General features: G+C 42.7%; 1 protein-coding gene across 4 annotated transcripts in view; it reads right to left on the reverse strand.

The window, feature by feature from the left end:
• KCTD1 (potassium channel tetramerization domain containing 1) overlaps positions 1 to 23,510 on the reverse strand; it is a 155,500-nt gene that overhangs the window by 18,609 nt on the left and 113,381 nt on the right. For all 4 annotated transcript variants that reach the window (XM_077270389.1, XM_077270386.1, XM_077270388.1 and 1 more), the window contains exon 2: positions 10,818 to 10,996. In XM_077270389.1, coding sequence (XP_077126504.1) covers positions 10,818 to 10,996 — 179 coding nt within the window. The remainder of the gene's footprint in view (positions 1 to 10,817; positions 10,997 to 23,510) is intronic.

Raw genomic sequence — 23,510 nt, forward strand, 5'->3', positions numbered from 1 at the left:
GGCTGACTGATTTCGAACATTCGGTCTAAACACACCTTGAGTGTTGTATTTAGCATGTTATAAGGAAAGGGAGGATGCAGATCATTTTAGCTCTGTCATTCTAAAAAGACCAGCCTGAGAACTGTTTAATGCCAGCGTTTTATACAGCGTTATCCGCAGAGAACAGGACACCATTATTTTTGTCACTGCCACATGAGGTACATTCAGCAGTTATGTGAGGGAGTTATAGCTATACCAATGCAACAGAGCTCCAGGCAGGAAAGGGGTGTCCAACACTAGAATAAAATGGCTTATTTCTCTAAAAAAAATGCATCACATTGTCCACAGGTTGATATAGCACGCAGCTAACTATTCTCCCATATTGCTCTTATTACAGGAGAATCCAAGAGGTGCAAAGGATGAGATGTGGAGGGAACATCTCCGATATGTAGGGCAGGAGCAGAGGGAGCAAGCTATCTACTGGCCCTCATTTATCAGTTCCCTGCTAATATAATGACTATTCTCACCGGTAGAAGCAATACTTTTCCTCCAGAAACAACACTGGGCAATAAATCAAAGCATTGTTTACGGAAAGCTCTTGTGCACACCCGAAATATGTCATTGAACGACACTGCCACCAAATCCTCCCCGGTGAAACCTTATGGGAACCTACACATGTCCGATACACTGCGGATTTACAGGCCAGATGGAAATCTGCTGCGTCTTAAGGGGAAAGCAAAGATGATGAGACTTTACCAAATCTCGGCCAGAACAGCTCCGCAGAGGAAATTCACCTGCAGTGCAGCTTTCAGTCCAGCTTTGGATTGTTACCTCTGATACTTTTTGTAATGCATAGGGTGAAAATTGCAGCAAATTCACATCAGAAAACTTTGTACATGTGAATGTTCCCTTAGGGTATGTGTATATGACGAGTATTTGCTCTGAGGATTTACATGAGGAAATTTCTGTTTGGAATACATTACCAGCTAAATTGGTGACATTTTTACAGTCATCTACACATCGCAGTAAATTTCCATGCAAATTGTATAGTTTACAGCATTGTCAATTCTTTGACCTGAATTTAAATGCAATGAAAGATGTGAATTCTGTAGCAGATCCCAACAAACTCTGGTGATGCATCATTGTAGGCAGGTAAAACCTGTAATATGATCGCCTAGAGATCATTATGATAGCAGAGCTTCTGATGAAACATCCCTACACCGGGCTCAGGTGACCAAGGGCCAACGATGTGGAGAATCAATTTACCCACCACCACCACAATGTGTTTCCATTGCAAGAGGATGAAATGTATACACAAATCCCATGCAGGTGGTGCCGCAGAGCCCCTAACTAGCCTACTGCTCAGCCTGCCCTCTGATGCCCCATTTCTTTCCTATTCTGCTGTACAGCTCAGAGTGCATTTACAACTCCAGCTGTTTAATACCCATGAGGACAAGGCACCCGCACTTCCAGACGCACAGAGCGATAATTACTAGAATCCATCTGTGAGCACAGAATATCACTGCTCTCAGCAGAAGGGCTGTGGAGTCAGTAAGCCAAACCTCTAAGTCCTCAATTTCCCCCCATAGCACTGGTCACTACTGAGCATGTGCATAAAGTGCAGCACAGATTCATCTCAACTAAAAGCAGAGATCCTTAGATCAGGAACAGAACAGACATTTATAGGACATTTCATAACTTTCCCAAATTATTATGAAAAAAAAATTCAGCGAAAAAACCATTAGGATCACAACCATTACCGCTAACAGCCATTCATTCCAGATACTCGCATTCACCTTCACTGTGCTTAACTCTGTTATTAGGGGCAGATATCAGAAGGTCTACGGTCATCTAGATGATAATCCGATAATGGGGCGTATAATGTTTTTCTGCGACTTGGATTACAAATCAATAAGACAGAATAGAGGACCAAGGCCGCCTGACAAAGGAGACATTTTGGAACTAGAAGTAAAACATGAGGCAATGTATACTGCAAACACATATACTATACTTGCAAATAGGCCTCATAAAAGAGAATTTAAAGAAAGCAAGGGGTTAATACAGATGCGACAGCTAAGTGGTCGATGCTGTAATGTACTTTTCTCTCAGTGTCAACCCCTTGCAGATTAACTGCGCAACTTCAACACTATACCTCACCCATACACTACACCTCACCCATACACTACACCTCACCCATACACTACACCTCACCCATACACTACACCTCACCCATACACTACACCTCACCCATACACTACACCTCACCCATACACTACACCTCACCCATACACTATACCTCACCCATACACAATTTATTTTAGGAGTCCGTCGGTATATTCTATATCAACTCCACCAAAATGGACACCGACTCCACAGCCCCGCTCAGAAGAACATTTTGTCTACCGAGGACGATGTGCTATTGAAATTGCAGAAGATCAAGCCGGCTTAAAAATCATGTCACCCAATGAACAAGTATTTTGGCTTCCTGTTTAGACAGGCTGACAATCTTGTTCTCTCCAAATAATCGGCCAGTGTGAATGTACCCATAGAGAGGTAACATGCTTATTGTGGAGTGTGTCTCGTGTTTTGGTCCCAAAGCCCATACTTTTTCCTAGTAAGACGATACTAATTTCATGAACCCTTCTCATCAGAAAGGACCCTAAATTGTCATTTGTAGGGCAGTAAACATCCCCTTACCCCTGCAGTAAGAGCTAAGATCGCAGCTGCCATCAGCATGTTTATGCCTTACAGTTATTGTGAGACTGTCAAGCCAGCAGTGAAGTAATTTGTTTTACAAGGAGTTCTTCTAAGGGTATGAATAAGTCCATAGAGGAGACCAAGTCCCTCTTTCTGAGGGTTGCTGCTCTGAGGGTCACTATCCTCAAGGGAGAGGTTTTCTTAAGTGCAGGACAAATTTCTAATTCCCATCTGCAAAGATTGAGCCTCCCCTGAAGACGTCTGACACAGCCACTCTGGGGGCCAGACATGGGACTTGAGTCTCCAGTCCGCCACAAGGCACGGCAGCAGAGCTGACATTTCCTCTGACAGTGTGTAACTGAAGGTGCAGGTCTCTAAATAGACGGTCAGACTTACTTACCACAAGCAGCAGTAAAGCCTTAACGGATATCTTTCCTGACATGTGGCTTACAATTAGCGAGGCATTATAGGCATTGTCACTGCTTGTAGACAGCCGGGCTTCAGAGACATGAAACCACGAACAAACCATTAGGATCACAACCATTCACTCCAGATACTCGCATTCACCTTCACCCTGCTTAACTTAGGGGGCAGATATCGGAAGGTCTTCGGTCATCTAGATGATAATCCTATAATGGGGCGTATAATGTTAGCCCCCCCGCGTAAACCTGAAAGAAATATAGCGGGGGTCTCATGGCCTCATGGACCCTGTCATTTAATATGGCTTCTGTCAGAAGAAAGGTCAAATAAAGGTCAGGTCAGTCATCTCTGAAAGTGTGAAACTGGTTTTATCCAGTTTTTTCTGGTATGTTTGGTGCCTATTGTAACGGTTTTCTATTGGCTGTAAGCAGCTTTGCCGCTCTTTTTTTGAACATATAAACACCTGTTTTGTGGTATCTGGTCATTCTGTCAGCGGAAGAAGATAAAGAAGACACATACCCCAGGATGGAGAATCTCCTGCAACAGCTCCTGACTAGAGCCGACGGCGAGGATGGAGCGGACTGGCTGAGGCAGTGCCTGGCTATGAAACCTATCTTAGCGCCTGCTGATGCTGTCCCTCATCCTCCAGAAGATACCCTTCGGTCGCCGTGTCAAGCCTCTCCGGTCCTGCCGACACCCACCACTTCAGGGAGGCGCAGGAGGCAAAGGACCCCATACTCTCCGAAGTCGCTGTCGCCGCCTGCTTCCAGCCACAGTGTCCAAGAAGGAAAAAGAAAGTCACGGCGCCGCCCTCCTCATAAGTCTCGCAGCCCAGCGCGAGACTTCCACCGCCAGCGTCATGACAGAGCGCCGACCGCCTCATCTGAAGTGGCCGGGATGTCTTCAACACACCGCAGCCGTAAAAGCGCTGCGGTGTCATTGGATTATACAACAGCGGTGGCTTCTGCAGCTGCAGTCCAGACCACCGGGAGGACCCCCTGTCGTCACACTCAGAAGAGGATGAAGAAACGCCGCTTACAGCAGCTTCCCATATGAGCTTGCCCAACATGGAGGGCTCGAGCTCCAGCTGCTGTATGGAGCAGAGAAACGACCAGCATTCATCGAGGGGTGAGACTTTCAATGTTCCTTTGTCTGTCCCACACTCACATTTAAAAGACATCATAAAGAAAGTGTTAGCTGAAACGTTAAAAGAAGCTATTCCCCCCCCCCCCTTGCTGTCACATCAGCTGTCACATCAGCTGTACACAGTGCTGCAATTTCTGACAATTCATCAGCTAACACTGCCCCTGTTAACCCTTTTAAAGAAGCTCTGACATGCGAGCTGTCTCCCTTAGGATTCCATTTAAGCCCTTCTGTTAAAGAGCTTATTTGGAATAATCATTATGTTGATATTTTTTCTTTACTGCCTAGAAAGGACCAGCTTTCAAAATTCGAAAAGAAGGATGAGAAAGCTGATTCAGATGAATTTAAATGCACCAACTTTAAATCTTTCAACAACTGGGTGCAAGCTTTTTCTATTTTTGCTGCAGTTTTGGGTGAAAAATCTCCCCATCTCTGCAACAAGTTATTTCAGCCCCCTTCTAGTTCAAGTAAACGCGGTGTTTGTTTCGCTTTCAACGATTCCTTTTGTAAGTGGAACAACAACTGTAGATTCCGCCATGAATGCTCGTTCTGTGGTAACTCACACCCTATGTCTAAATGTTTTAAGTAACAAGCAGCTCAACAGTCCTCAGGTAAGGAGCCTAATTCAAAAAGCACAGACCCAGTGATTCTGGCAAACATGTCAGTATGCCTAAGCAAATATCCCGACCAGGGGACCAGTGAGCTGCTTTTTAATGTTTTTTCTGAATGATTTTTTTATCCCACAATTTAAAGGGGCGGGTTGTTCTGTTGTTCCTAATTTACCCTCTTTAAAGGCTCACCCTGAGGTAGCTAGGGATAAAATTATTAATGAAATTCAATTAGGCAGAGTTTCAGGCCCTTTTTTAACCCCGCCGTTTGTTAATTTCCGTGTATCACCATTGGGTATTGTGCCAAAAAAAAAAAAAAAAAAAAAAAAGAGGGCTCTTTCCGGCTAATTCACCACTTATCATATCCTCTGGGTTCATCCATGAACGATGAAGTGGACAAGGCTTTATGCTCCATGTCCTATTCATCTTTTGATTCTGCATTAGAAATCCTCAAGAAATTTGGTTTTAATGCTTTATTGTCCAAGTCAGATATTAAGTCTGCTTTTAGACTCCTTCCTGTTCACCCGTGCGGTTTTAATTCTTTAGGTTTTTATTTTGATGACTGCTTTTTTTTTTTTTTTTTTTTTTGATAAGTGCCTGCCAATGGGCTTTTCTTTGTCATGTTCGTATTTTTAAATTTTTCCTTCCTTTCTTCATTGGGTTTTATAAACTTATTGTAAGGATGCAGGTATCCTCCATTACTTAGACGATTTTTTGTTTATCGGTCCTTATGGTTCCTCAATATGCGAAGATCCCCTCAATAAATTTATCCAAATGTGTGAGCACTTCGGTGTTCCTATTGCTCACAGAAAAACAGTTGGTCCGTCTAGATCCCTCGAGTTTCTGGGAATCACTCTTGATTATCAAAAAATGGAATCTGACTTCCTGATGAGGAAATTTTTAAACTGCGCATTGCGTTATCAAATTTTTTAGCCAAGAACAAGGTCACTCTTAAGGAAATTCAATCATTGTTAGGTCTATTGAATTTTGCGGTTTGTGTCATTCCTATAGGTCGGGCTTTTTGCAGAAGTTTATAGGATGCCACTTAAGGTGTATCTTCACCTCATTCGCATGTTAGTATCCGTTCTGATCTAAAGGAAGACGCTAGAATTTGGCTCTCCTTTTTGTCAGAGCATAACGGCAGATCTTTGTGGCAGTCATTTTTTGTCTCTGGCGATTCTTTTCCCTTTCTTTTCGCAGCGGATACCCAGTGTGGCTAAAGTATTTTATTTGACTCCCATTGGATGTCCATCCTGTGGCCAATAAGTTGGGTGTCTAATAAAGTAACTTCAAACGTAATGATGTTGGAACTTTTTTCTATTTTTGCAGGAATATTAATTTATTAATTTGGGGATCACTAATGCAGAATTCCAGGATTTTACTCCTTTCCACTAACCAGGCAGTAGTTTTTTTTTTTTTTTTTTTTTTTCTTCTTTTCTATCAACACGTTATCTTCTAAAAATACTTTTGCTGACAGAATTTTGAGACAATTGGTTTTACAATGCCTGAAAGCAAAGTTGGGAAAGAGCAAATTTTTTTTCATAACTGACTCTTTACAAAATCGTCAGTGGTCGAATTTTTTCCTGCAGGTTCCCAACGTGGGTTCGAAAGGACCCTCTTTCAATTTGGGACATGATTGCACTCTGATACAGTATTTTATAAAAAAAATCGTTATCTAATAGATCATGGGCTGACTATTCCGCTGCATGGCTGAATTGGAACAATTTTTGCAACCTACATTATTTTGACCCAACAGTTTCTAATCCGGTAGCAGCACTAAAGTTTGCTGAATCTATAGTACAAAACGGTTTGTCTTACTATGCAATAGCGAAATGCCTAGCAGGAGTTTAATTTTTCCTTAAACTTTCTGGCAGTATTGCTTTAACTAATCTTTTTCCAGTAAAGCAGTTTTTAAAAAGCTTTAGGAAAACCAATTTTATACCTGACTCGAGACGACCTATTTCCCTGTCTTTATTGAAAGAATTGTGCTCCTGTCTCATCCACGTTTGTGTAAATTTTGAGGAAGCCTTATTATTTAGCTCTATTTTTTCTCTGTCCTTTTTTGGAGCACTTCGCGTTGGTGAGGTGGTTTCTGTTAAGAAATCGGAGCCTTCGGGACTCATGATTTCAGATGTCCAGATTCATGAGTAGTTTTTTTATTTTTTTATTTTATTTATAAGAAAATTAAAGACAGATTAATTAGGCAGGGGATCTAGGTTGAAAATTAACACGATCCATGTCTCTATCATTTGCCCTGTTGATAACATGGCAAATTGGATTAAGGTCAGACCTATGGGACAGGGCTCATTATTCATTCATAGGGATTTTTCTCCGGTGACTGTCTTCCAATTTAATTTTGTCCTAAAGAAATGTTTAAGCTTTTTGGGTAAAAAACACCTTAAAATCACATCTCATTCGTTTAGAATCGGAGCAGCTACGGAGGCCTCTAGGGCCGGGCTTTCCGATTCAGGAATAAAGGACATGATCTGTATGACTATTAATTATTGGTTTTCTTTCAGGTCCGCTAGTCATTTGGATAGTCGGACATTCTTTTATCTTCTGGGCCAGGAAGAGGGCCAGCCAACGATCTTATACTGAAAATTTATCCTTTAATCCTTCTGATATTCAGGTCTGGTGGCATGGAGTTCGCGGCTTGAAATGGCATTGCCTGGTTGCTGAAGTGAAGAAATGGCTAATTAAATTTCCTTCCCCTGATTTAATTATATTTCATGTAGCTGGGAATGATCTCGGGAAAATCAGGACTCTTGACTTATTATCGGCCATTCGATCCGATATTATTTATCTTAAGCAAATTCTGCCTGATTCAAACTTCGTTTTTTCAAGATTATTCCCAGACTTTTGTGGCACGACAATCAATTTTCTTTTTTAGATAAAATCCGGAGAAGGGTCAATAAATCCATGGAAAAAAAAATTTTTCTTTTAATTTCAGGGTTTTCATTCCGGCATTTGGATTTGGAGGGTTTTTTACCGGGCCTTTATAGGCCTGATTTGGATCATTTATCTGATATTGGCCTTGATATTTTTAATTTGGACTTACAAACTATCATTAAAAAAATGGCTGTGTGGTTTGGGGGGGGCCATGTCTCGCTGAGTCATGGCCTTGTGGGAAAATCACCCATGTCTGGGTGGATTGGTTTATTGGAAAAGTTTGGTACTTTGGTTTTATAATTTATGGAGTTTATTTATTGGTGATTAATTAATTTATGTAACCCTAAATAAACTACACGGCCATTTTTATCCACAATTAAAGCATTTTGTGTTTTTATTGTATGAATGGTTTCTATGAGGCCATGTTAGCCCCCCCGCGTAAACCTGAAAGAAATATAGCGGGGGTCTCATGGCCTCATGGACCCTGTCATTTAATATGGCTTCTGTCAGAAGAAAGGTCAAATAAAGGTCAGGTCAGTCATCTCTGAAAGTGTGAAACTGGTTTTATCCAGTTTTTTCTGGTATGTTTGGTGCCTATTGTAACGGTTTTCTATTGGCTGTAAGCAGCTTTGCCGCTCTTTTTTTGAACATATAAACACCTGTTTTGTGGTATCTGGTCATTCTGTCAGCGGAAGAAGATAAAGAAGACCCCACCCTCCCTCCCCTGAATTTTTGTAATTTTACTGTCGTGTAGTTTACTTGTGGGAAAATCACCCATGTCTGGGTGGATTGGTTTATTGGAAAAGTTTGGTACTTTGGTTTTATAATTTATGGAGTTTATTTATTGGTGATTAATTAATTTATGTAACCCTAAATAAACTACACGGCCATTTTTATCCACAATTAAAGCATTTTGTGTTTTTATTGTATGAATGGTTTCTATGAGGCCATGTGTTTCTGCGACTTGGATTACAATCAATGAGACAGAATAGAGGACCCCGGCAGCCTGACAAAGGAGACATTTTGGAGCTAGAAGTAAAATATGAGGCAATGTATACAGCAAACACATATACTTGCAAATAGGCCTCATAATAGAGAATTTAAAGAAAGCAAGGGGTCAATACAGATGCGACAGCTAAGTGGTCGATGCTGTAATGTACTTTTCTCTCAGTGTCAACCCCTTGCAGATTAACTGCGCGACTTCAACACTATACCTCACCCATGTCAGCGGAGAGAGGCCCTGACTGCCCATCACTTCTGGTGATGGAAGGATGGAGGGCTCCGTGGGACAGACACACACTAGAAAGCATCATTTTTTATTTTTGCATTGACCGCTTCTGTTGCTCTAAGACAGGAAAGGTTTTCATTTGTTATCTAAGCTGTAGGGCCTCTATGTCCACCCCCGGCGCTTAAAGGGAGAAGAAAAAAAAAAAAAAATCAATGCGCTATCAGCAGTCAGGATGTAGTCTGCAAATTCGGTTTTAGCAGAGTTTTTTTTTTTTCTTTTCTCAATTTAAAACTACAGCTTCAATATCTAATGTGACTATTAGAGACAATGGGGCAAATGCAACATACTAGAAAACGGTCCGCATCTACGTACAGCACATGTACTGTACACCGGCCGTATACACCGTTCCCACACATACGATCAGAGAAATCATCCACAGCCCTTCCATGGACTGCTAATACGAAGGGTGCCAGCGCAGGGCGAGAGCTCATAACTACTGGCACCAAGACAACACAAGAAAGCCAAAGTCTTCCTAGTAGTGAGCCGGGTGACGTCTGTGCACAGCCATGGATGCATTCTATGTGAATAGATAGAGCTTGAGAAAAATCACCTGTGAACATATAAAGAGAAATGGAGCGCGCACACATTGGCACATCAGGATTATCACGACAGTTATTTTCGGTCAGATATATTTAGGAGTTCTCTTTAATGTACTGTAAGTTACCAAACCCAGGCAATTTGCAAAGGAAGATGATGGATGGCTTGGGTGCAGGTATCACCAGTACCACAGGGGCTCATGTTCTGGGTTATGGTACATCAGGACATTCTGCTGTTAGCTCCTGTACTGAGCGTTAACAATAAAAAGTGATATTTTACAGGCTTCTACTTCAGTAGAAATGACAGGGTGCCTCATAACAATATATGGCCATTATAAATGAGTAAACCTTTACTTGTCCCCGCCAAACAAAAGCTCCCAACTATTCACAGGTTTCCTCTGAACTCACGTCTACTGTAACTAATAAGCAGCTGCTCAAAAAGGAGGATTTAATGCAGAAGTGCGGCTCCTGGAGCCTGCGAACAATAAGTGTGGTTATAAATATCGCACATTTACTTAAGTTGTGAAAATGGCCTTCAATGAAAGAGCATTTTGCATACAGAAAAGCGTTCTTAATATTTCTAAACCCCCTTGAATATGTATGAATGCCTCTATAACCAGTGCTTAAGAAAAAAAGCAACCACAAGGAATGAGTGCGGATAAGCTTTCTGCAAAGAGCACAGAAAATATTACAATTTACCCATCAGCAGAATAGATCTACATACGGTATTTTCTTATTTTTTAAATCTTCATAACATCTTTGAAAATAGCTTCAAGACAGAACAGAACTAAACCAAATTTAGATCCATGCCAACGAGTTACAGCTAAACAATATGATGTCAAACCAATGCAAGTCCTGAACAATGGGCAGTGGCGTTCCAGGAAAAGCTCGTTATTGGAAATTCTGGGAAGGCATCTGAGAAGCTGGCATATTTGCCTCGGAGCAGTATACACACCCAGAATGTTGCCCAGGGTGGAGAGCGGTTGACGTTCCGAGTACACTTCATTGTGCAATATCACACCAAGTGCCAGAGCTTCTTGGTAACAGCGCTATAAAAAAGGACACGCTAAATAAATATCATATTTCAGAAAGTGCCAGGAGTCACCGGCTTCACGCCTAGACAATGCCAACCATTCTGTACAGAGGTGGATCACTGTAAATGCTAGAAAGACAAGAAAAAGGGTTCTTTTTGGGCAACTCCTATCTCAACCTGGAGGAATGTATAGAAGAAGATCTCCCCGTGTGTTTAAGACTTACCTAGACTCTGGGTACTTCGTTAAAGTTGCCAAACTGCTTGTGTACATGTGTCCACCCACATCAATGTGAACTGGTGCATTGGACTTTGTGAGTTGTGCAGGAGTAGGGATGCCTTGGTTGTTCAGAGGTGAGGCAGGTGATCTGGCGATCAGAGGTCTTGACATGTTGGGTCGGGTGTCCTAAGGGAATAAAACAAAGATGGAATATGTTTTCTTACACAATTACCAAGCAATGCTGAATAAGGAAAGATGAACATAAATACTGACAAACTGTCTCCTAAATATAATGCCAACATATCAGAAAACAAGGTAAAACCCAATCATTTCTATAATGCTCCCTGATAGCTTCAACACTTTATTAGGACTTGTAGCTGGGGTCCTGGGTTCAAATCCCACCAAGGAGAACATCTGTAAGGAGTTTGTATGTTCTCCCAGAGTTTGCGTGGGTTTCCTCCCACACTCCAAAGACATACGGATAGAGAATCTAGATTGTGAGCCCCAATGGGGACAGCAATGATGAGATCTGTAAAGCGCTGCTGAATTAATGGCACTACATAAATACAAAATAAAACAGAATTAAGGGAACCTTCCAGTTCTTCAGGCTGCCTTAAGATATATGTATTTAGTACAGACAGAGCCAGCATGGCTATGACTAGGTGTCTCCCCTCTGGCCTGGCCCCACTGATAGGTTTCTCTATATTTATGATATCAGTATTTAATAGTTTGAATTAAAAAAAAAAATTCTACCAACTTCACCCAAGACTGACTTCAACAGGCCTGTGTACCAAACTGCATACATAGTACTGACAGCTCTGTAAAATTGAGAACATAGACTTTAGTGTTTTTTGGGCTTACTCTCTATTTCTAAAAAAAAAGTAATACTTTGAGGGATCCAGTCAGGTTATTCATGCTTCCTGAACCAGGGGGAAGGCCTCCTCCTAAAAAGCTCCTGCACGTCTGGTTGGGTTCCTGATGGCTTCTCCCTGTCCAGCTCATCTAGATTGACAGGTCTCTCCTGATCTATGTAATATGTCAGGGAAAGGTTTGTAGGATCCAGATTCCTGATCAGGTGACTGCTTTACCTGTTCTTTGCTCCTTTTCAAGCCATATCTTCTTTGAAACGCCAGTGTTTAGAGTAAAACGTAGATGACCACAATGAGGGAGCCTGACCCTAACCATGGGCAGCACGAATGACCCGAGAGGTTCCCCTAAATTTATATTCTAGGAGGCGGCAGGTAGAGAAAGTCCTTAGAAACATTTTAACCCCAGAATGTAAAGTGTAATTAAAAGAGATCCTGCACATCATAATCTCTTCTTCTCTGGTCATGGTTATAAAGAACAACTAAATAATCCATCCATCAGCCCCGACAGCGTAGGGCATCATTATATGGCCTATTAGTAGATGACTGACAGATGATGTCCGGGACTCGCCACTAATTTACCACAATTTACTTTACAGAAGCCGTATAATATTAAAATATGGCCAACTGGAGCAAGTGAGGCCAAATAAACCAGAGAAATTACTGTGTAGCAAATAATCACTACTGTCAGACGTTCCTCCCAAAATACAGGGGGCACCCTCATTTAAGGAGCCCTGCTCTGAACACTAGTAGACTGTAAAATGGTACAAAGTGGTTATATACCACCGCTTCTGTGTGCACCGTCCCCTGTGACTGTAGGTTTTGTAAGGCTTTGATGATGTGTACACAGTTTATCCAAACAGCAACAGGGCACAAAACAACCTCTTGGAGATCCATGTTTGTGCTAATTGCCCTCTTGAGAGATCGGGACAAGGGCATATCACTCTCAATTACATCTGATCCTGGAGTGCAGGCGGATAATGCAATGCTGGGGGAACAACAGGCGTTAATTGATGTAATGAGAGGGTCTTAGAAATACTCCCCACTCTGTGCAGACTGCTGATAAGAAATAAATCCTGCTGTAAAAGGCAGAATCCACCCCTGCAGGAATCCATCCTCTAGACGGGAGGGCCACAATTGCTGCACAGCTTGACTTGCAGTATTTCAGTCTTGGCACAAACTGTCAAGCGACAGCTCAATAGGGCCCGCGTCCACATTACACGAGCTCTCCGGCAGCCACCTGTAAGCTACACGGCTCCTGGATCATACAAGATGGAGTCTACCGTATAAGTCTGAATTTACAAATATTTACTTGGCTGGAACTAAAGCTTATCAAGTAGCAGAAAAGAACAGCAACATTAATCGGCCCGAGCTACCAGCATGCCGGCCCATGTATACACACGGAGCAAAACAGACATGCCAAGATGGTCAAATAAAAAAGGGATGTCCAGTGGTTACAGATTTATTTTTTTCTTAAAGAATGGGTTAAAAAATTAAAATAAAAGGCAGTAATACCCAACTCCAAAATCCTCTAGCACTGAGGCAGATCACTTATGCGTCTAGTGATTGACCCCAGAGGCATGTCCTGTGTGGTGAGACCGCTGAGGATTGGGGGGAGGTGCGTATAGCGCTGTTTAACACTGAGCCATTGGTAAAAACAAAACCATTAACGGCTGGACAACCTCATGGAGGTCTCTAAAAACATAACCAGTCCTCAGTTCCTGTCTTCTAGCATTCCTTTCTATAAGTAAACCAAAATTCTACCATACCTCTGACAGGGGTTTTCCATGCACAGTTATGTTACGTAAAAAATACCAAAGCCCACCTTAAAGTTTTTTTTTCCCAAAACTAACACTTTTTACGCAGTGTGTCTTAGATTATAGGATACTACAGGCTAAGTAACACCTGGTTGTAAGGTTTCTGGACTATAAAGTGCTATTAAAAACTCTGCAGCGCCAAGCAAGAATCCGGTCTAAGGATACGTTCACACACCTAATTGATGCAGATTTTCCATTTGGATGTGTGTAGAAACTCTGCAGTATATTCCAGTACCGGCTAAGCAGAAGAGATCGCAACAAATCTGATTTCTACTTGGAAATGGACATTTTACAATCTGTACCATGGCCGCTCTTTCTGTAGGTTTCACCTGTTGCATTGCATGGGGTGAAATTCTGGACAAATCCATTTAATAATGTGCATGTAACAAGCATGGATTGTGCTGCAGACAAGCTATGGAAGATACCGCACCAAATGCACAACATAAAGTTACCCCAAAGGGGAAACTGTTCATATCTAACTTTCTGATCATCACAAGAAAAAAAATATAATTTTACACAAGTATTTAAAGTTCATGAAGTTTTGTTGTATGGGGATGTAGACTTAAGCCGCATTTATGTGGAGAACAACAAAAAAATAAAAAAATTCTGTACCCTAAAATCTTCCGGTCATATTTAGGTGCCATGTATGGCATTTACACGAACTTGGTTTTCACACCCAGTTTTGGTCCATAAATAAGGCTTTCTAAGGCTATGCTCGCATTAGATTTATCATCCAACTGACTGTATAAGCTGGAACGTAGACAAACGGGTGACATTGGCTTTATGCAAAAAAAAAAAAACATCCTATGGTGACATACCATGGCATGGCGTGGGTCCGAGGCGACCTTTTCTTGTATACAGAGTGTAAGTTGAATAGATAACTAATCTTGATGTGAACAAATCCTATCACGCAATAAAGGTTCTGCACTGGCAGCCAAAATAAGAAATGGACCTCATACACCTCCCTTATAGACTTGTACATGAAAGGGGTTATCGGATTCCCGCCAGTAGTTTGGCCAGCGTGAACAGGGCCTTTCTGATAGAAGTCATTTAGTACAATCTCTTAAACTATGAAATCTATTGATTTACAATAACTACTTCAGAGCAATGAAACCTAAAAAGAACTAATGAAAGTGTGAACAGATCCCTATAGCCATGCTCCAGCTCTTGATCGCACTGATCGCTTTCTGGTTGCCACCCATGCAGCACATTTTTTTCATGGGGTGCTAAGAGTTTAAATATGTCATCTCAGGTAACTGGGACAACATTGGGTGGAGCAGTTGTTGTCTGAAGTATCATTATACATCCTATATTACCTGGCATGACATTATGTAACCACCCTATGCAAAGTGCACCTAGTGACGAAGATGCAGGTAATGCCAACTTTCATGTGAGGTTATAATTCATAGAATAGTAGAGTTGGTCATCGTGTCCAACCCCCTGCTGAATGCAGGATTCATGAAAACATCTAAGATAGATGTCTGTCCAGCCTCTGTGTGAAGACTTCCATTGGAGGAGAACTCACCACCTCTAGTGATCCCTTCCTTCCGCAGATTACCCTACTGCATTGTATCTGGCTGATCTGGTAAATGTTACAGTATGTAATAAATATACAACTAGGAGGACATAGCGTCTCTACACTAAGTGGCGGCACAATAACTACCGGCTTTGAAACATACCATCAACATTATTGGTACTTCTGGAAAAAATAACCAATCAATAAATGATTATAGTCGGGCATTTTCTCAGCACATAAATCCTTTATAACTTCCATACACTTATTGAAAAGTGCCTGAGGCCCGCAGCCCTGAAATCAATGCAATCCATTAGATATCTGTATTTCTCTTGCTCACAGCCCAATTGTCCAGCGAAGAATTATGATGAGAGAAGATTCATTTTCTATAGTTCTGTAGTTTTATTATGGCAGCTCAGAATTCACCGTGTAATGGATTGGGTGGGAAACAATCAGAAAGTTTTCTGTCTCTGGCTTATAAAAGCAGCAACCATGTGGTCCAAAGCCTTGTATGATCTTTGCCAAAATATAACCCACGCTTCCTCAGAAATCTCTGGTGGATTGAAGAAAAAAAAACAAACAAAAAAAAAACAAAACACCAAACTGATGTCACCAACACATGTGTGATTAATTTCAAAGAACTGGAAACATTTTACAAAGTTTTAAGACAATGCTTTATATAAACAAAACAAACAAACAAAAAAAAACAAAAAAAAAAAAAAACACACCCACAGACACAAAAAGGTCATGTTCACATCAGTATTTGGTCAGTATTTATAAGCCAAAACCAGGAGTGGAACGAATCAGAGGAAAAGTCTAATAGAAACAAGTCAGCACTTCTGGATTTATCACCCACTCCTGGTTTGGGCTTACAAATACTGATGTAAAAAAACCTCACCAAATACTGATCATGTGCACATGGCCATAGGGTATGTCCACAGAGTCTTTTTCCTGAATTTTTGGAGGGAAAACATCAGGTTTTTGGGGAGAATTTGGAGAATTTTAGCTCAGCTTCTGCTCCAAAAACTCAGTGTAACCATTAGCCTTAGGTTATGTTCACACTGACTTTTTGTGAAGAGTTCTTTTGGAATGCATCCCAAAAATACTGTTCGGGAAGCAATATGGTGACTGGATTAGATGCCCAGCTGTAGTGTCAGAGGCGCTGGCAAAATATGTTTTCGATTTGTTGGTGCCATGAGAAGTTACTAATTCCTAGACAAACAAGAAAAGAGACTATGCATATAGGGCGCACTCCCAAAATACAATTAAATTCCAAAAATACAAAATTTTTATTAGGAAAGACAGAAAACACAAATAAAAACATATTAAAATACAACCAACACACTACTGGTCCTATACAAAGTCAATATATGGAGACAGCTTAAGGTACAATAATATATCGTAAATCACGTCACCAACACACTGCTGGTACTATCGTGAGTCAATATATAAAAGGACGACCTAGAGTACAATGATGTATCATAAATAGCGCAACATATATGCACGAACACTGGCTTATATACACAATGACTTATGTACACAGAGCAAGGTAACAGGTAAACTCTGGGTGTCCCCAGAGTACCATATAGTGCGGGGGTGCCCCTATATAAGAAAAGGGGCTAATGCTAGCTAGGTGGCCACAATAAGCCTACTAGATTGCAGCAAAGGAAATAAGCACAAATCCCCCCCCCCCCCCACACACAAAAAAAAAAAAAAAAAAAGAAAAAAGGAGTTTTATACCAGAAACAGCTCCTGTGGAAAGGCAAAGATACCACTACGGCAGAGATAAGCCTGTTTAAGTGGTATAGGGAGCGTTTAGGGTTCACCTGCCAACATATACCATCACAGTGGAGGGAAAAAGGGCAGGCCCATGTCAGTAAAGTGGGCCAAAAGGCTAAATGGGGAAAAAGAACATCACCATATCGGGCAGTCCAGAGCGTGGCGTCAGCCAACCAATTTGACCGCTATTTAAGACTTTTTGACTCCCTCCCCTGTCACTTCCCCTGACGAAGCTGCATCCTGCAGCGATACGCGTGGGGCTTTCCCCACACTACTTGGGTCCCGGGACCATTCCCCTCTGACTATGACAGCTGACGCCACGCTCTGGATTGCCCGATACGGTGATGCTCTCCAAGGGAGATTGTCGTGGGACACTCATTAATTGGATATCTGGACACAGGGAGATCATAGTTTGCTTATTATTTTAATTTTTTTTTTTTTTTTTTTACAGGTGAGCAATGTCTTCGGGGATCAAGGTGATGGTGAGTATGTACTCTGTTGTATGTACTGTATGTCGTATGTTCAGTATGTCATGTTGTATGCACTGTTGTATGTGCTATATGTTGTATGTACTGTATGTCATGTGTTGTATGTACTGTTGTATGTACTATATGTTGTATGTACTGTATGTATGTTCTTGTTATATGTTGCATGAGTGCTTTTTTTTTTACATTTGACACATTAGCCAGATGTTGGGACTACTACTGTCCCATCATTGGCTAATGTGTCAATCACTGTAGCAGGCATAGCCCGATGGGCCTTGTAGTCCCACTGGACAATGCCTGCACACACACACAAAGACCCCCCCCACACACACCCCCGACAGCCCGCTGATCTCGCACAGACACGCACAGACACACACACAGTCACCGCCCACACACTTCCCTCCACCCGATCTGCAGCATTTCACCCGCAGCTAAACCGCAGATCTTTTTTACATCTGCGGTTTTGCTGCGCATGTGCCCCACTCAATGCAAGTCTATGGGTGCAGAAACGCTGCAGAACTGCACAAAGAATTGGCATGCTGCGGAAAAAACAACGCTGTGTTTCTGCGCGTTTTTTTTCCGCAGCATGTGCACAGCGGATTGGGTTTTCAATAGGTTTACATAGTACTGTAAACGGCATGGGAAACTGCTGCAGATCCGCAGCGTCAAAAAAGCTGCGGATCCACGGTTAAATATGCAACGCATGAACATGGCCTAAGGTTTTTTTTGTTTTTTTTTTTAAAATAAAAAAGGATTGTATCCATTAAAACAGATTTTATGAAAACGCCTCGTATTATAATTTGTAATACTCTGTGACTTTAAGCAAAATGAAATACATTGTAAATGAATGTAATTTGGTTTGTGGACGGTTTTTTTGGGGGGCGGGGGAGTGTTAGTTGCTTTTTTCTCTTGGTACGCTGTTTTGTTTGTCCCTGTAAGGACTCACTCTCATCTGCATAAAAAAAATTAAAAGATTCTAATCTAGATCTAATGTTGATCCACAAGAAAAGTAGGACGAGTACAATGCGATTTTTTTTCAACTAGCATTGGTATGACAAGCATATGCAAATCCATAGGCAATGTACTTTTAACATTTTTTATTTATTATGAATTCTTTATTTAACATCATTTTTTACATACAGCAATCACTATGTAATTAAAGGAAGACCATCACGTCCTTGTTTTACTATTAGGCCGGGATATCACACAGCGAGATACGGCAGAGTCTCGCAGGTTAAAAACAAGCTCTGGCACCGGCACTCCGGAGCGGAGCGTGCGGCCGCATAGCAATACATGGAGCCGCACGCTCCGCTCTGGAGTGCCGGTGCCAGAACTTGTTTTTAACCTGTGAGACTCGGCCGTATCTCGCTGTAGTGTGACTCCGGTCTTAAACTGCACCCAATGTCTTGTTAGCGATGCACACTGCATCACTAACATGTTTATATCAAGCAAAGCGTCCCGATATATCGCAAAAATCACTTATTATACTTTGATGATTGCCCCGCATACCTTCTGTTTCAGGCATAAGGGTGGGGAGCGCTAACTTTTCAATCACAATCAGGCAACATAAGGGTGGGGAGCGCTAACTTTTCAATCACAATCAGGCAACATAAGGGTGGGGAGCGCTAACTTTTCAATCACAATCAGGCAAATGCCTTTTTCAAATTCTCCACGCCCATCACACTAATTCTTTTCCTTCACTGCTCCCTACATAACCACAGTCTCCCAGCAGATCCCATGATTGTGCAATGACTCGGCTTACTGGGCATGCACACCGAATCTGGGTGTAAATCCCAGCTTCACATCCTACATGCGCAAGCTACAGAGCTAGCAATGGGGGTGTGATCAACACCTCGCTATTACAAATCTCTGGACTTTATGTCAGCAGACTTTACACAGCTGACATCCACCCCAAAACCATTATCCCAACTGCCAAAGCACCAGGGAAAATCGGGAAGATCCAAGAATAAGCCCCAGGCTGGGAAAGGGCCAATATCCATGGACCTTCACAGCCTATTAATATCAGTAGCAGCTTTCGGCTTAGCCTTTGCTGGTTATTTAAAATAGGGAAGGGGCAATTTTTTTTCCAGGGCTCCCTCCCCATTTTAAATAACCAATAAAGGCTAAGCAGACAGCTGTGAGCTGATAATAGGCTGGGGATTAGGCTTCATGGTTATTGTCCGCTTCCCAGTCTATTAAAAGGAATCTGTGGTATAGAAATGTTCAGCATAGCCCGTGGGGGGAGGTGCACAGTTATAGGTTTCCAAACCTTGATATATAGAATATAAGTAACTAGCACACTCCAAAAGATTGTGATGCAAAGTGTGTGTGTGTGTGTGTGTGTGTGTGTGTGTGTGTGTGTGTGTGTGTGTGTGTGTGTGTGTGTGTGTGTGTGTGTGTGTGGGGGGGGGGGGGGTTATTTACATACAGTAGTCACAACAGTAGTCACAAACGTTTTGGTCTGTACTTGACCTTCATCAGTGTGCTAAATGAAGTGACACCGCGTAACGTCTTTTCCCTTCCTCCTCACAAGTTGACTGACTTGCTGCCCATTTTGGCATGTGTATATATTTCCCAGCTCGTTTCAAGTGGATGCAAATTAATAATCACAACCGGGGTTCTACCAAGTGTATCACTTCATTTAGCACACTGATGAAGGTCAAGTACAGACCGAAACGTTTGTGACTACTGTATGTAAATAAACCCCCCCACTTTGCATCACAATCTTTTGGAGTGTGCTAGTTACTTATATTCTATTAAAAGGAATCTGTCACCCCCAAAAACGAAGGTGAGCTAAGCCCACCGGCATCAGGGGCTTATCTACAGCATTCTTTTAGGCCGGTTTCACACGTCAGTGGCTCCGGTACGTGAGGTGACAGTTTCCTCACGTACCGGAGCCACTGACACACGTAGACCCATTAAAATCAATGCATCTGTGCAGATGTCATTGATTTTTTGCGGACCGTGTCTCCGTGTGCCAAACACGGAGACATGTCAGTGTTCGTGGGAGCGCACGTATTACACGGACCCATTAAAGTCAATGGGTCCGTGTAAAACACGTAACGCACACGGATGTTTTCCGTGTGCAGTCCGTGTGCCGTGCTGGAGACAGCGCTTACAGTAAGCGCTGTCCCCCCAGCATGGTGCTGAAGCCGCCATTCATCTGTTCTCTCCAGCGCTCGCTGGGGAGAAGGGATGAAAAATCTTTGTTTCTGTTTTTATGTGTTTAAAATAAGCTTTCGGGCATCCTCCCCCCTCCCACCCCCTGTGCGCCCGGCCGCCGGCATTAAAATACTCACCCGCCTCCCTCGACGCTTGCTCTCCGCCCCGCTGCTTCTCCTGTATGAGCGGTCACGTGGTGCCGCCTATTACAGTGATGAATATGCGGCTCCACCCCTATGGGGCGTCGAGGGAGGTGGGTGAGTATTTTAATGCCGGCGGCCGGGCGCACAGGGGGTGGGAGGGGGGAGGATGCCCGAAAGCTTATTTTAAACACATAAAAACAGAAACAAAAGATTTTTCATCCCTTCTCCCCAGCGAGCGCTGGAGAGAACGGATGAATGGCGGTTTCAGCACCATGCTGGGGGGACAGCGCTTACTGTAGCGCTGTCTCTCCTGCACGGTACGTGTGGTACCCAGGCGGCACACGGCTGCCACACGTGTGCCACACGGATGGCCTACGTGAGCTCACGGACAGACGGACACGGATAACTCCGGTACCGATTTTTTCCGGTACCGGAATTATCTGGACGTGTGGGACAGGCCTAATGGTGTAGATAAGCCCCCGATGTATCCTGAAAGATGAGAAAAAGAGGTTAGATTATACTCACCCAGAGGCGGTCCTGGTACGATGGGCGTCGCAGTCCGGGGCCTCCCATCTTCCTACGATGACATCCTCTTGTCTTCAGGCTGCGGCTCCGGCACAGGTGTACTTTGTCTGTCCTGTTGAGGGCAGAGCAAAGTACTGCAGTGCGCAGGTGCTGGGAAAGGTCAGAGAGGCCCGGCACCAGCGCACTGCAGTACTTTGCTCTGCCCTCAACGGGGCAAATCAGTACGCTTGCGCAGGAGCCGCAGCGTGAAGACAAGAAGAGGACGTCAACGTAAGAAGATGGGAGCCCCTGGACCGGACCGCGACGCCCATCAGACCGGACCGCCCCTGGGTGAGTATAATCTAACCTCTTTCTCATCTTTCAGGTTACATCGGGGCTTATCTACAGCATTACAGAATGCCGGTGGGCTTAGCTCACCTTCGATTTTGGGGGGTGACAGGTTCCCTTTAAGACCAGCTCGCAGCTATCTGCTTTCCCTCAGCTGATTGTTAAAAATAAGAGGGACCCCATGCCATTTCTTTCATTTATTAGCTAAATACATGTACAGTAAACTATACAAGCAAATTACTGATTATATATCTCATTGACATTTCTATCTATTATATTCTGATGGTTCGAGCTGTGAATTTACTATACTTGGCTGATGAAATGTCGGGTTTCCTTTGAGATGTGCGAGTAAACATAGGATAGTATACATGTGCATCGTGCAATTTTTTTTTTTTTATCGTGCAGACGGTTTTAGTTGAGATTTTTTGCATTTAAGCTTCATCCTATTCAAAGCTGATGTGTGTGAAGACTACTTTACCCTTCCATTTTTCTCTACTTTCTCGTTGTATTAAGTGAAATGTTCCCAATGTATATCCCCAGCATGTCCGCTGGCATAGTTTTTGATGCTATGCGTCAGGATACTTTCATAAGTAAAAAAACCTCTTGTTAAATGAAAAGAAAACCAACAACATTTATTATATATACACAGTATTTTTAATAGCAATTTCTCTTTCATATTTGGGCTGGCGACTTTTCCTCTAAGATATATTTATTTATAGCATGTCTATTGGGAGAACTGATACACCCTAACCTGCAAGAGTCAGCCCGGGGGGGCAACAATTAAAGGGACGTGAATGTCTCATAACTCCCATACTGAACAATGGTGAGAACGCTGCCGGTGCGGCTCAGTATTCCCATTTAGGCACCGCAAAGTGATGAATTTCGACCAACAGTCAACGGGAAATCAACCTCATTCCCAAAAGTATGTCCTGCATATCCAACACTCGTGCCACATGTCTTTACCTAGAATAGCCTTTTCAAATTGCTAATTTTATGCTTAAGATTCGGCCCTGCGCCATTTATATCAAGTGTTCCACCCCGCCCTTCATTAGACTCGCTTCCAGCGATTTCCAGGTAATGCTGATGCACTGCATTATTAGTACATTACTGGGGCGAGGGCAGGTATGGGCACTCCTTGCCTGTAAATCACACCGCCTCATGCTGCCCATAGCGCCCTACTGAGGTCAGTAATGGCATACACATCGCCAGTCTTAAGGAATCAGGCCCATGGTGTAACACAATTACACTCGCTGTGTGGCACAATATTATTCAGGGAGCCCCCTGTATTCCGCTATTAAAGGGTGGGGAGCCCAAATACGGAAATCCTGGCAGAGCTTCTGAATCCTTATATGTAAAAGGTTCTCCTGCCTTTAGTTTGTTATACAAGTAGCTACATTAAAAGGGTTCTCCGGTCGCAGAAAAGCAACGGCCTACCATTTACATTACATCAATGGTGGCTGTGCTGGCAAACAATGGCAACAGGACAGCCGAGAGTTGGGACCCACACTGCTCCGACAGCCACCAATATAAAATAGTGGCTATATACATTACATTAATCTTGGGATGGACTGGAAAAAAAATCTAATGTGTTTAGAGCAGTCTGGACTCCACTGACAAACAATGTTGGGGAGAAAAACAGGGTCAGCCATGATGAATTTCATAGTCCGGGTCTTAAGTGAGGAAAGTCTCTGCCAGGGGTGTTTGGCAGCAGCTTACTCCCTTCAGGAGCCAATCCAAGCGTGCTTGTGTATGGGAAGTTCACTCAATATTGTTAACTGTGGGTGAAAGTGTATGGCCAAGATTAAGGATGAGCCATAACAATTGTAGAGATGAAGAAAAAACATTTCTCTATTGGAGCCGATAACCCAAGGGAAAAAACCTTCATATGTATTATCAACGTAAAATCCACGTGTAGAAAGCAGCATCTTTCCAAGGTCTGTTCACACTTCTGCCAAAACTTAATATGAACACAAGTGTGAACATGCTACAATATCGGTTCCATCACCAGTCAGACATAACAGACTTGAAGGTTTTTTTTTGTTTTTTATAGTGGTATTCCCAGCTCCAAGATCCTATCCCAATA

The sequence above is a fragment of the Ranitomeya variabilis genome, chromosome 6 (genome assembly GCF_051348905.1).
Source record: "Ranitomeya variabilis isolate aRanVar5 chromosome 6, aRanVar5.hap1, whole genome shotgun sequence".
Lineage (NCBI taxonomy): Eukaryota > Metazoa > Chordata > Amphibia > Anura > Dendrobatidae > Ranitomeya > Ranitomeya variabilis.